Source organism: Hippoglossus hippoglossus, chromosome 24, assembly GCF_009819705.1.
Source record: "Hippoglossus hippoglossus isolate fHipHip1 chromosome 24, fHipHip1.pri, whole genome shotgun sequence".
In the NCBI taxonomy this organism is placed as follows: Eukaryota; Metazoa; Chordata; class Actinopteri; order Pleuronectiformes; family Pleuronectidae; genus Hippoglossus; species Hippoglossus hippoglossus.
This window is the reverse complement of record NC_047174.1, coordinates 17,227,069-17,241,186: the sequence shown is the minus strand read 5'-3', so window position 1 is coordinate 17,241,186 and position 14,118 is coordinate 17,227,069. Positions and strand designations below refer to the sequence as shown.

The 14,118-nt window shown below is 42.5% G+C and overlaps 1 protein-coding gene across 1 annotated transcript; it reads left to right on the top strand.

Annotated features, from left to right (window-relative positions):
• The first annotated feature begins 11,866 nt into the window (after positions 1-11,866).
• LOC117758467 (thrombomodulin-like) lies at positions 11,867-14,047 on the top strand. Its single transcript, XM_034580174.1, has one exon. It carries the CDS (start codon positions 12,042-12,044, stop codon positions 13,617-13,619), a length of 1,578 nt encoding a protein of 525 aa, XP_034436065.1. The 5' UTR covers positions 11,867-12,041; the 3' UTR covers positions 13,620-14,047.
• Positions 14,048-14,118: the final 71 nt, after the last annotated feature.

Below are 14,118 nucleotides of genomic sequence, written 5' to 3'. Positions count from 1 at the left end.
AATCACACCATCCCCTTGTCCCGTTTAGAGGAGTGGGTGGGCATCAGTGGTACGGCCCTGAAATGGCTTAAATCTTACCTCACAGACAGGACTTTCTGTGTCAGCATTGGGGAAGCTAGGTCCTCCTCCTCTAAGCTGCATAGTGGGGTTCCTCAGGGCTCGGTGCTCGGTCCGATTCTGTTCCTCATCTACATGTTACCACTTGGTCACCTCATAAGATCTCACAACATCAGTTTTCATTTTTATGCTGTTGTGCAATAATGCATCAAACGTGATACCATAAAATGGTGTGCCTTTCGGCATTAAATAAATTTGGTTATCAAAATAAAATATTGAATATTAATATTAAAAATATTAATATTAAATAATAACTTTAATTGATTAAACTTACCTCGGGGCACCACCCTTCAAAGGAAGGGAAAAGATAGCCAATTTATTGATAAAGTCTCATAAAAGTACTAACTACAAATTTGGAACTCTGATTAACAATTAAATGAATAACTATAACCAAAATTACCATATAGATAGTTAGCTAAGTTGAAGGATATAGAGTTCTTGACAGTGTAGAGGTTGGCAAAATTCACTTATGCAACATTAATGAAAAAACCTTTGTGAAAGAAAAACATTTATTATGAAGATAATAAAGTATAAAAACACAAATTACTAACGGTGTACTTAATATATAAAGATGTGTATGTGAGTATGTGTGTGTGTGTCTGTGTGAGTGAGCGTGCTTCCAAAATGGTGGCTGGCCACTCCAAAGATAACGGCCCCCCCCTTTGGAATGTTTACGACTTGTAGCGGGGGGCAGAGAGATGGTCGCTGAGATATGCGGGTGTGTGTGTTGGTGCCAAATTAAGAAAGTTACCAGATGCATGCAAGGAAAGACTGAAGAGCATAACTCACATTATCTTTCAAATAACTCGTAACCAAAATATCACAGCAACACAAATCAAACTTATAAACATCACAAGGAATCGAATAAACAGTCTTTGCTTAGCCTAGTATAATTATTAAGCCCAGTTGTGTTACACGCCCATGGAAAGGGAAAAAAGGTTGATGTGCTGTTCGTCCAGTGAAGTCGTCTTGCTGGGTTGCGGCTCCTGTCTTTGTGGTTCTGCTGTGCGATGCAGCTCAGTTGCTGTTCGAAGTTCTCAGGCAGGACCTCGCGTCGCTGCTTGAAGGTTGGTAGAGCTTGGATTGGGAGGAGGTTTCCTTGGTGAGGTGAGCTACGAGCTGCACCTCTCCAACATTTGAAGTTGAGCAGCTAGAGAGGTGACCTACTTTCTGAGAGTTGAGTTGAGTTGAAAGAGTGAGCTGGACAGCCACCCTTCTCCTCTGAGAGGGTTTGTGGAAAGAGATGAGTCGAAAAGAGGAAGAAGAGGGGGAGAACTAGCCTTATATTGGCTTGGTGACCTCATGGGTCATGGGGCCCAGAGTGACCAATAGTGGTTGAAACTTGTGTCTCCAGTCGATTTTCACACCTGTGTGACGTTGAGGCACCCTGGGAGACTGAGTTCTGGAGGCTCTGGTTTTCTCCAGAACAAAGGACATGCGGCCTTAGGCTTTTGACTACACATGTAGGCCGAACTGTAGTTCACAAATACCAGGTCCCAACAATGCAGGTGACACTCAAGTCTACTTCAGTTGTAACTCCAATAACCTAAATTAAATCTCTTCACTTCTAAACTGTTTCACAGCTATTCAAAACTGGATGGCACATAATTTCCTTCAACTGAACCAAAACGAGACAGAAATACAAACACAAACATGCTAGGTCTTTACTCCGATCTCATTACTCCTACCTTTGTCTGTGCCAAAAACCTAGATACAGTCATTCATGCATTTATATCAACATGGTTAGATTATTGCAACTCCCTTTTTCCATCTGCAGCACAAAATCTCTCACTTCAGCTCATCATAAATGCAGCCTCCAGGATTTTAACAGATACCCGAAAACGTGAACATATCACACCCATTCTTGTGTCTTTGCACTGGCTCCCTGTTAGATTTAGAGAGGATTTTTAAATTTTACTTAGCACTTTTTAAGCCCTGAATGGTCTGGCTCCAGGCTACATTGCTGACCTTTTAACAACATATATACCGTCACAAGCCCTGAGATCCTCAAATGCTGCCCTCCTGGTTGTTCCAAAGTCCAGGCTTATACATAAAGGTGACTGAGCATCAGGATGGCGGAATGTATCACCTCGTTTAAGTCTCTTTTTAAAACGCACTTTTATAGACCAGCCTTCCTGTGATCCTCTCTTAATGTTTTATTTATGTACTTATTTATTTTGCTCTCTTTATATGTTTTTGCTTGTTATACTGCTCTATTGATACTGTTGTTGTGATTACACTTTTATGATTCCTGTTGTTTTTATCATGTAAAGCACCTTGTATACCTTGTTTTGGAAAGGTGCTATATAAATAAAGTTTATTATTATTATTATTATTATTATTATTATTTAACAATGATGTCATTTATATCATATGATTATGGACTACTTGCTAATCTAAAGAATACATACGATTATGTCTCTAATGTTATTGGTTGTAGTTAATGCATTACTACACTATATGACTATTCTGTCTTCATAGTGATGTCTTGGTGATATCCTTCCTATATGATGATAAATGTGTTTTCAATCTATATAAGCTTCGTGTCATGTCTATAGTCCTAAATTGTGCAAACATTTAAATGCATTTTTGTACTATGTATGACATCATACCTGACTTCTTTGTAACTTCTTCATGACATCTGTTATGACCCATTGAGAGGTTTGTTTATTTATTTATTTTGGTCTGATGGCGACACACCCACCTGAGAGACGGAGGAGTGCAACTGCAGCTGACGGCGTGTGGTGACCCCACAAACCACTGTTCAAGACATGGCAAACCGACTGTTTTCCACAACGCTACTTCACCATGCACAGGGACACTTACCGACCACTTATGATTGAAACCACACGACAGCGTCTGAGATGGCTGAGCTGCGTGACTAAGGGGGACGCCCAACAGTGTGAGTAATCCATAATCTCCCTAGTCAGATAGTCTGCCAGCACACACAGTATGTAAGTGAGGTATATCATTCAAGTAAACTGCATACACTTCAGGACTGAATTACATGTTACCAGGTGAACGTGAAGGAGCTAGCGATGAGTATAGGCCTACCTTTTAATAATAGTAAACCAAATCTGTTCGTCTTATGTCTACAACATTACTTTTGACTTCATGACAGAGAATCATTTTGTGTCCAATAGAAGCTGTAGATTGTCTCTCTACTATTTACTGAGATATCTTGGAAAATGTGTTTGTCAGACCATGTTTTTGTTTACCTTGATCTTGAAATTTGACTCATCAGCTCCAAAAGTGCATCATCCAAAGTAATTACCAAAGATGGTCAAACAAAAAGTCTATCCACGTGTTGTTGAGTTATTTTGTACACACACACGAACAGGGAGCAAAACAATACCCTAATTTCTATGGCGACGAGCAGGGTAATAAAATGTGTGCATGTGTGTGTGTGTGAGAAAGGGAGTGAGAGACTGGAGCAGCTACCTTAGAAAGGTCCAGGGTGTTCTTCTTACTGGGGTCACAGGAAGTTCAGAATATTTCTGTCAGTGTGCCAACGTGGCCTCCTCTGGGGGGGGAGGGGTCGTATTTTCTCCAGAAGTAGAGAGAAGGGGTGTTCCTGTCCATTGCTCCATGCATCCATCAATTACCAGGCAGCAGCGTCCAGGTGGGACTGGGAACAGTGAAGAGGAAAGCTGAGAGGAAATGCTGGTGTTACTGGGCTTTGTAACGAGGCACAGGGGGCACTGAGTTTGTGGCACTGCAAACACAATGAAGACGATATTTCGTGCATCAATCTGTCAAAGTCTGCATGTTTGGACATTGGTTGTAAAACACAGAGCTACTGTCATCCTGTTTTTAGAGGTGCTTTGCTGAGACCATTTAGTATTATTACTTTCCTGCACAAAAACACAGTTTGATGTCAGTTTTGCAGAACAGCAGCGACTGCTGCTTTTTAGTTAAAAGTGCAGCATGTGTGAAAAAACATTGACATTCCTCCATTATTAAGTTGCTGCTGTGAACATGCATGCAAACCTGTTTAAAACCAAAACAAGGAGCCATGCTTCATACTGTTGAGCTGAAGGGAAGTGACGGCGGTACAGCTGATAATTATCAGTTCATCACCAAGAGTGACCGTGTTCACAATACATATAGTGTTTTTATTCATTTTGAATATCAACATGGAGATTAGTGCAGCTTTACTGATCTGATTTAGAGAATGGGACTACAAGCAGATGAGGTACGGTGTGTTTACCTCCATGTCTGTGATCAAAACATTGAACAAATTATCTGTGACATGCTAAACGTGAGTTTAACCAGCACAAACTGAGAGGAGAAAGAGTCATTAAGTGTTGCTGTGTAAGGGGCTGTCCATACTCTCTGTGTTTTGTGTCCGCTGAGTTACGTATTCGTTCTGGTCACACATACATGCCCACAGTTCCATTCATCAGATAGCTTCATCATCAGTGCTGGTGTGTGTTTGTCATCACATTAGATCAGTCCCAATTTACAGTGTGTGTAAAATGTTTCAGTATGTTGCAGAGCACGTGTTTAACAGTGTGCTCACTCACTCTCTTCCTTTCTGATGTAAACACACATTAGAAACGGTCTAAACAGGAAAGAGTCAATAAAGTCAACTGTCTCAAAAAAAGCACAGACTGGGAATAATCTGGCTGTGTGAGATGACGCCGGTGGATTCTGGCGATTCACTGGGGCATGAAGAGAGGATCTCCAAAGATTCCAGGCAACAGAGAAGAGTAGTGGATGCTCTGACCTGACAGAGTTAAGCATCCAGCTATCTGCCCTCTATGCTTCATCTACAAAACCAAAAGAGAAATATCATCCAACTCAGGCAGCCTCAGGCCCTGTGTGTGTTCGGGAAGTATGACAAACAGCAGAGGCTAAAGAGGACACAGGAGGAATGAGGTATTAATCAATTACTGTAAGCTCTACTAAACTCAATTCAGGAGCTGCATCCTTCAAAGGATGTGTTCCACCTGGCCTACGAAGACTGCTGCCTTTGCGGGCTGCGTAGACCACGTTCTTCACCCCACTAGCCTCAGCAGATGCGATGGACAGATGGTTCAGCAAACACTTACCTAGGGTTGTTTTAAAAGTGTCTGCCATTTCCCAACAGTTTCTAACAAAACCTTTTTGGATTGTTCTATGTAACAAACCATAGTAAATCTATACTTATTTTCTAGGAAATAATCGCTGACAGTTAGTGAACAGCTGGTAAACTCATATTGTGGGTAAAGAAACCAATATTCCTCTCATGAGTTTGTGGAAACCAAAAATGACAGCAGGTACTCCAGGAGAATGGAAGTAGAGGTGCCGCAGCAAAATGTTAATTGCCATTTAAACTACATCACAAATGCATATTACAAATGTCTGCTTTCTCTTAGCACCCCCAACTCTGACTGACTTCCAGTGCTCCTGATTGGACTTACATTGCATGAGATGATAATATAGCTATGTGTTTACAATTAGTGCTGCCATCTAGTGGTTCGTGGAACCAAGTAATGCAGCTTTAAGTTTAGACAACTTCAGGTTTGGTTGATTTTGGATTTAGGGCTGAAACCAAACAAATCCAAGGCAACATGTTGTAAAAAATTATAATAACTGTAATTATTTACTCACAGTCACACTTAAAAATATTTTGGGTCCTTGTCTTATTATTTATTACAATCCCTTAGAAGGAAAACCCAAGTCACATATTTTCATCCAATAATTTCCTGTGTTCAGTGTAAAATATCTTCCATATCCTCTGGTAGAGCTTTTGCTCCAAAGAACACAGTGTTCCTCAGTGTCAGTCAAACGAGACAGAAGAATTATATCCACATTCCTAGATGTATTCTGTTTCACCAGTTTAATTAACTGTGAATGTACAAATAATTTCCTTTTGATTATTAGTATACTACAAATATAAATTAATTCATAGTTTGTTATTTTACTCCTCTTTTTCTTTTTTTTCTTTGTGCGTCAGTTATCAAACAGAGTCAATCGGGTGAAAACAATGACATTAAAGATGACAAAGCTGGAATATGGTTTGCTTTTTTAACCCGAAGTCTTGTGATATCACAAGAAGTCTTGTGATATCACGCAGGAGTCCCCAGGGGGCATTTCCTGCCATTGAGGCAGTGGACCTACCTTTCCACCCCTGCACCTCAACACAGGACATGATTTACACTGTTAATATTTATCTGTGTGTCTCAGATGGTGAAACACAATATCCTCAGAGCAAGTTCCTGGAAGGTCAGCGAGGGTCAGAGAAGGAAAGCAAGACTCTGCCAAATTTCATAACGGTGACTGGCTGAGATTGAATGACGGCCAAAATATTTACTGAAACATGTGATCATACAGTACATCGCTCCAATGATAGGTGTCATTAGGATGAGATGGGATCCCTGGTTGAGCTGCTGGGGTGAGCTATAAAAGCAGGGAATTCTGTATTAAGAAAACTGCCTTTGTGTGTGTGTGTGTGTGTGTGTGTGTGTGTGTGTGTGTGTGTGTGTGTGTGTGTGTGTGTGTGTGTGTGTGTGTGTGTGTGTGTGTGTCTTTTTTATCATAGATTATATATAAAGTTGGACAGCATGACAACTCCCAAAAGTGAGGCCAAAGTGTCTTGATCACCTGATGGCTGGCTGCAGTATAGGTCATAAACCGCCACCTCCATGGTGGTGGATGGGACACGGGTCAAGAGGGTTTCTGTTCTTTAAGATAGTTCTTATCACACTGATGTATGTTCAAGTCTTCATTTTTAACTTTGGTTTAAATAACTTATATGATGCTATAAAAAATGGTTGAAATATCAGGTTTGACAGCTGAGACTGATTCGCAATTGGTCAAGCGAATAGACCTCAATACCAAGTGGAGACGTGTTGTACTTCCGTATACACAGTGTATGGTGTTCACATTAAACCCACAATCTGCAGTGTGTGTGTGTGGCGAAGTAACATCTCTATTCCTTTCATCCTCATCCAGGACATGGAAACACCTCCCTTTTCCTTCTCGGCTATTGACAGCTCTCTCCCAGTCTCTGTGGTCCGTGGCTGTTTCTAAACTGCCATGAAACGTTACTGTAGGTTGGCGGTTATGTAAAAAAAAATGTTTTGCTTGTTGGAGCCGACAGGGTCCATGCTGTTGTGGATGTAGAGGGTCAGGTAGAGGCTCAGTGAGGGGAATTTGCTGTGGAAAAATCTCATCAAGTACAGAAACAAATTTTGAGGTAGAGATAATCTCAGTGAGCCTAATAGTTGTTATTAATAATGCTCCAGTGTGTTGAATTAAGGGGGATCTATTGTCAAAAAGTAAGTATAATATTGATAATATATATTTTTTTCATATATAACCACCTGAAACTAAAGCTGTTTTCAGACATGAACTCGGGAGAATGTCTGGAGAATTGGGTCCGGACTTACCCTGGAGTTTTACTTTCACACATGAACAACGCGCAAAGAGATTCTCCGCTGAGACACAAATCTGCGGAGCGGTCAGAGGGGTGCGGCAGCATGCAGGAGGCAGGACGTAACAGATTCATTCCACTGAGGAAATCCAGTGTTTCTGTTTACAGTGCATCAACACCCCACGCCCGTATTAACAACGCCCGAGATTGTATAAAAGTGAATGGCAGAAAGTTGGTGGCATTCAGGCTCATTTGGGGGATTCCGACCATGCAGTCTCCTGTGCATAGCCGATTATATAATTCAAGGGAGTAACCACATTGTTGTTGCTGTGAATCATCCGTTCTCAGGGGCCCCCTTCTTAGGTCGGGCCCCAGGCAATTGCTTGCTTTGCCTACCCTGTTGCAAAGCCCCTGCCTGGATGTCTAAAATAATTTCAGCAACTTACTTCTTTACAGAAAAGCACACGTGGCTTCACAACAATTCAACTCAACCAATGAAAAGAAAACAAGAAACATTTTTGTGATGTCATCCACACCACTTCCTGCCGTCTCTATCAATAAGGGCTCGTAAATACAGTATAAAAGCCCAGCTCACAGTCGTACTGTTCTATTTTTTTACATTTGTATATGTTACATGATATGGGAGTGTTTTCCTTGTTACTTCAACACTGTCGGAGTGGTTTTTTTTATGATTTAATTTCTTCCACATGGTATCATTGAGGACGAAAAAACACTTGTTGCACATGAATTAAAATAGTTTTCATCCATGATTTCAACATTTTAGCATGAACAGGCAAATAAACTATTATTGTTGGCCGAGTTCATATTATAATACTCTGCTTCATTTAATAAAATAATGAAGCAGCACTGGCATAAGTTTGAAAAAACAGCCACACAGAATGAATCAGCAGCAGGTCCATCGTGTTATTATGCAGACATGTTATTTCAAACAGACATTTTCAACTATTTCTTTTGCACAACATTATTTAAATGAACATTTTAAGATGCCTGTCATGTTTTGAAGTAATAACTTTTTAAACACCATCATTTCACTATAATGTTTTGATGAGTCTTGATGATGGAAACAAACCTTCAGAATCATCAGAAGAGTTGAATAGCTCCAACTTTATTATTATTTAGTAATGCATCAGCACCAGTCACTTTGAGAGCAACAGCAGGGTTCAGGTTTAATACTCAGAATACCTCTCTCATATATCTATGGATTATGTCTTTAGGTTTCCAATGTTTTATTATGCTAACTCTATACTGCAACTGACTGGGCTACACAGAGATCTTTGTTTCTTATATGTAAAGAGTAATACTCTCTGGATGTAGCTGACCTTCCACCTTTCACTCAGGGTATAATGCAGCTCTAAAATACTGTCAGTCACGTACATCATGTTTTATACTACTACTACGCCCAGTAAAGCCCCAATGGAAGGCACCCAGGAGACATCCTGACTAGATGCCTGAACCACCTCCACTGACGTGAAGATTCAACAGTTCTACCCCGAGGTCCTTCCAGATGTCCTCACCCTATCTCTAAGGCTTAGCCCAGAAACCTGATACAGAAAATGTATTTTGGCTGCAGGTATTTGCAACCTCAATCTTTCAGTCACTAAACAGAGCTTGTGACCATAGGTGAGGGTTAGAGCCTAGATCAAACATAGACCGGTAAAGTGAAAGCTTTGACCGGTAGCTCAGCTCCTTCACCACAACAGTCCAATGCAACTCACTCCCAACCTAGAAAGAGCAATCCACCATTTTCCAACAGAGAGCCATGGCCTCGGACCTGGAGGAAGTTGTTTGTTTTTTAATGTTCACAAAGTTTAGGGAAACGACAATGGTGTACAATGAAAGCCAAATATTTAATCTATCAAATATTTTCATTTCATGTCTATATCTGCTTCAGAGGCTGAGCAAATTCTTTTGTAAACGCGGTTAAATCTGTCAGCTCTTCAGAAAACCCTCCGGTTTTATACAACTTTTCATACAACTCTATTTGTAGAGTGGGTTTATATTTGGTGCCTCAGGTCTCAATGGATTAAAACACTCTATTAATATTTACCATGGTATCTTCTACAAATGCATGGGGTTACAAATAATAATTTTGTAACTTGTACAAGCATGGCAAAGAATCATTGAACAGGCAAGGGGGCCCCACTGAGACTGCCCAGACCTTTGAGTTACGCCCCTGCAGTAGAGGGAGCACATATTACTCATCGGCCTTTGACGTCTTTTTACTGCACTTCACCGATATGATAAAGAAGGGGACCTTAACATTTGACCCTCAGTTGGACGTATTTAGCCTTTCACAGGGAGCAGGAAACCGTCAAAGCCCACATAGTGTTGGTCAGGCAAGGCGTAATGGATCTTACAAATTTAAACAGAAAATTAAGCAATGTCACAAATATCCAACTAAAAACATAGCTGCACTGAGAATGTTGTTAGTGGCACTGATACCAAACCTTGTTCAAGTGCATCACATGGTTTCACTGTGAAAACACATTGAAAGCGACAACTGGAAAGAACAGTGTTTGATTTAGAAGAATGAAAACAGTCTTCAGGAACGTCTTCAACGTCCTACAGAGTAAACTCAGCGAGGCCATTAAAGTTAGACATCAAAGAAAAACATGTACTGAGGCTGAGCGGCCTGGTTTTTGTCACTGAGCTGACTTTGTGTTACCATTACACAGAAGTGTGTGTCACTGCTTTGGATTAAATCCGTCATCTATGCCATCCAGTGGTGGGCGTCCTGGCAAAGGTTATAATCTAAAAATCAAACATTCACTACCCAAATAAAAACAGTGAACTGATTATTTTGTTTCTGCAGCACGAACAAAGCTCACATCCCCTCCACCGCATCCCATTGCACCACACCCCTTTCATAGGGGAAATGCGGAGGCACTGAGTCTAACACCTCTGTGAATTATCTACAGTTCTCACTGTTTCATGAACGTCTGTAATCACAGTGATAAGTCTGTTTTCTGATCTCTACGTATAAAAAGTTAGCTTAGTTACAGCTACATAGTAACGTCTTTATGATTCTACCTTACCCTACACAAACATGTGCTTCTGAGTCACTCTGTGTCACTTTGGGAGGGAATCAGTCGGATGTGATCAAGTTCCTTCAAACCTACTCAACCCAGACTCCACCTGGAAATCCATCAGCTCAAGGAATGAGAACATACCAAATCACTTTACATAATGTGATTGTCATGTTTTGCCCCTGCGGCTATACGACGTCCGTCCAGCTCCCTTGTTTCGACTTCCTCCTCTACGTCCAGTCACTTCCCCCCCTGAGGAAAGTGGAAGGCAGCTCTCTTCCTCCTCTGCCGTGCTAATGAAGAGAAGACATTGAACAATTTAGGAAGAGCTATGATTGATATAGACTTACCATAAGTCAGACAATTGACTTTCTACCTCTGTAGCTATTATTGTGCCTTAAGGAAGTCTGTCTACTCCGAGAATCTGTGAGTCAGTGCCTGCTCCTGGAGACTTGTTTCTATTATAAGATAAGTCTCTAATCAACAATTTTCAACAGGCTGTTGATTTATAGCTAATAATTTACATAAGTACAGTTGGTACAGAATATAGCAGCAAGATCTCTTACAAAAAGCGTAGAGAACACATCACACCAGTCCTATCCGAACAACACTGCCTTAAATCATCCGCTTTTAATTTCATAAATTAAACCCTGACTCTGCTCCGAGACCCCCGAGAACAGAGAATCATATGCTGTTTCGTGAACCAGTGGCTCATTTTAAAACAGCAATTAAAAGTCACCTGTATGGCATTTTTATAGTTTTTAATTTCTATGTGTTTTTATTTTATTGTTATTCTTTTATCTGATTTATTTTATTGCATTGCTGAGTATGATCTATTATTTTTATTAGAATTATTTTACCATCTGTACACAGTATTATTTACAATATTATATAGATTTACCTGTGATGATACACTGGGCTCTGCCTCAAAGACATTTTTCTCCTTTAGCTTTATCCAGAGCCGCACTTTTTAAGCATTACAATGTGACATGATGACATTATGGAAAGTGTAAAATTAATATATAATCAGCTTAAAATACTGAAAGAACTTTGACAGAAATTTAATCGTGTATGAGGGTTGTGCAAAATAAAGATTATACAGGAGCATGAGCTCCGTGAGAGCTGGATGTTTGGTAAATATCTTTCTTCCCATGAGACTTAAACTTTCAATTTATCATCTAGATAAAGAAGGTCAAGATTTACTCATCTCATGGGATTGGGCGCATACTCGTCTTATTAAAAGTCCCTCTACTCCAGTGTGGGTGTGTCTGTGTGTGTGTTTATGTGTGTTGGTGGGCTAGTCTCTCTCTGATAAGTGTGGGGGTTGAGCAATCAGACCAGGGCTTAAACCACAAACCAGGACGGAACTTCCTTCCTCGCCTGGTCTTACAAAAAAAACACACTCAGCTGGAGGCCTTTATAAATGGGGACTATGTTCAGCTCTCAGTCACTGGATCAGACTCGGATCGTCGAGCACAGAGTTTCACACCATCGTGGGTTTTTCTAACATCGACATCATGAGTCCTACAACACAAGCTCTGCTGATTTGCGTGGTTTTCCTCTGCGGGCTGGAGGACGCGGTGCTCGCCCTGCACGGACACTGCGCCGACAATCGGTGTTTTGTGCTTTTACGCGAATCCGAGGACTTTCCGGGGGCGCAGAGACGCTGCAGTGGCAAGGGGGGACAGTTGCTCACGATCCGCCCGGAACAAGCGGAGGAGACATTAACGGGTCCACTGAGCGGACATAGCGGGAGTTACTGGCTGGAGCTGCAGGGCGACGGCAGGAAGCCAGAGGAAGCCCCGGCAGATCTTGGAAACTGCTCCTCCGTCTCCATGTCGGGGGAAGGGAACATCGTGGTGTCCGGGAAGCAGTGCCGCAACCGACTGGACGGGTTTCTGTGCCAGTACACGTTCCAGGATCCTTGCAGTCGCATCAAGGCGGACGGGGGCGCACAGGTGAGGTATACCACTCATATGGGTTTCGACGTCAACGACTCTGAAGCGTTTCCACCAGGAACCATCGCTGTAGTGGACAAGGTCGGTGGAAAATATCTGGACTCGAAACATGTGTGTGCCTCGGGGGTGTGGGCGCGCGCTCCCTGGGGCTGTGAGGTGTTTAAGGGCGGGTGCGAGCACAGCTGCAACCAAACAACACGCACCTGCATCTGCCCCGAGGGACAAGCCCTCCACCCCAACAGCATCACCTGCGCCAAGGACCCGTCGGATGGCTTTCCTCACGCTGGCGGGTGCGCCAGGGGCTACAAGCTGGCGCAGGACGGGAAACGCTGCGTGGACGTGGACGAGTGCAAGGAGGGGGGGGACCCGTGCACAGCCGAGGGCCAGGAGTGTTTGAACACAGAGGGGGGGTTCGAGTGCAGGTGCAGAGATGGCTTCGATATGGAGGAGGGGGCGTGCGTAGACGTTGCGATCTGCATAATGTGCGAGCACATGCTGTGCGTGAAGCCCACTGGGGTGTACGAGTGTGCGTGCAGGGAAGGGTTCAGGGTGTCAGCCAAGGACCCCACCAAGTGCAAGCGACACTGCACTGAGAGAGACTGTGAGGCCGTGTGCACAGACGACAAAGATGTGCAGAGCCCGGACATGCTCGATTGCGAATGCCCCGAGGGCTACATTAGAGACATGAGGAACGGCACGGCCATTTGCACGGACATCGATGAGTGTGTGGGGGACAGCCAGTGTGACCACAAGTGTGAAAACGCGTTCGGTGGTTACAGGTGTGTGTGCTTCGAGGGCTACAGGCTGCAGGGGAACTTCGAGTGTGTGCCGACCGAGGAGGAGGACGGCGGGTCAGGCGCTTTTCCTCTACACCCCGTACCGGCCACCGCTCACCCAGCCGCGGTGCCCTCCTACATCAGGACCGGCAGCGTCCTGGGCATCACCGTGTTCATGGCACTGTGCGCGGCGCTGCTGTGTGTGGTGGTGCACACCATTGTGAAACGCTGCGGCAGGTTCGAGCTCTCCTCCTTCAGACGTCCAGACATAGATGTTTTCTACCTGCAGCAGGTGACCACGGAGACCTACAAGAGGCTGTCCTTCGACAAACAGTTCAAAGGTGACTTGCAAAGACTGTGATCTGGAGCGGGCATATGGGACTTTTAGTTTTCACACTCATCCAGAAAGCGTTCATAAGTATCTCTTACAGCAGCGATGGATGAGGTCAAATAAGACTTTAAGGAGAAACAGCTTCATGCTTCCTGGATATGTAACAGATTTCTATATGGAATTGGCTGTTAATTAGCATCGTGGTTATAAACGTTCACCTATTATATTGCTAAGATGGAACATTTTTGGATTTCCTGCAGTCAGAACAATATATATCAAACAAAAGATGCAGTTACACTGAAAAAAACAGTGTCAAGTAATGGTACTAAAAAGTAAGAGGGGTCATTTTAAACATTTTAAATGTACTCAAAAGTAAAAGTACCACACACGTAACACAATAAGCTCCTTACATTTATTGAATAAGAAAGTACAGATATTTGCTCATATATGTAGCAGAATAAAAGTTAAAATGACCCGTAAATGTATCTACTTAAGTAAAGTCACATGACAAATGTACAAAGTGAATGTA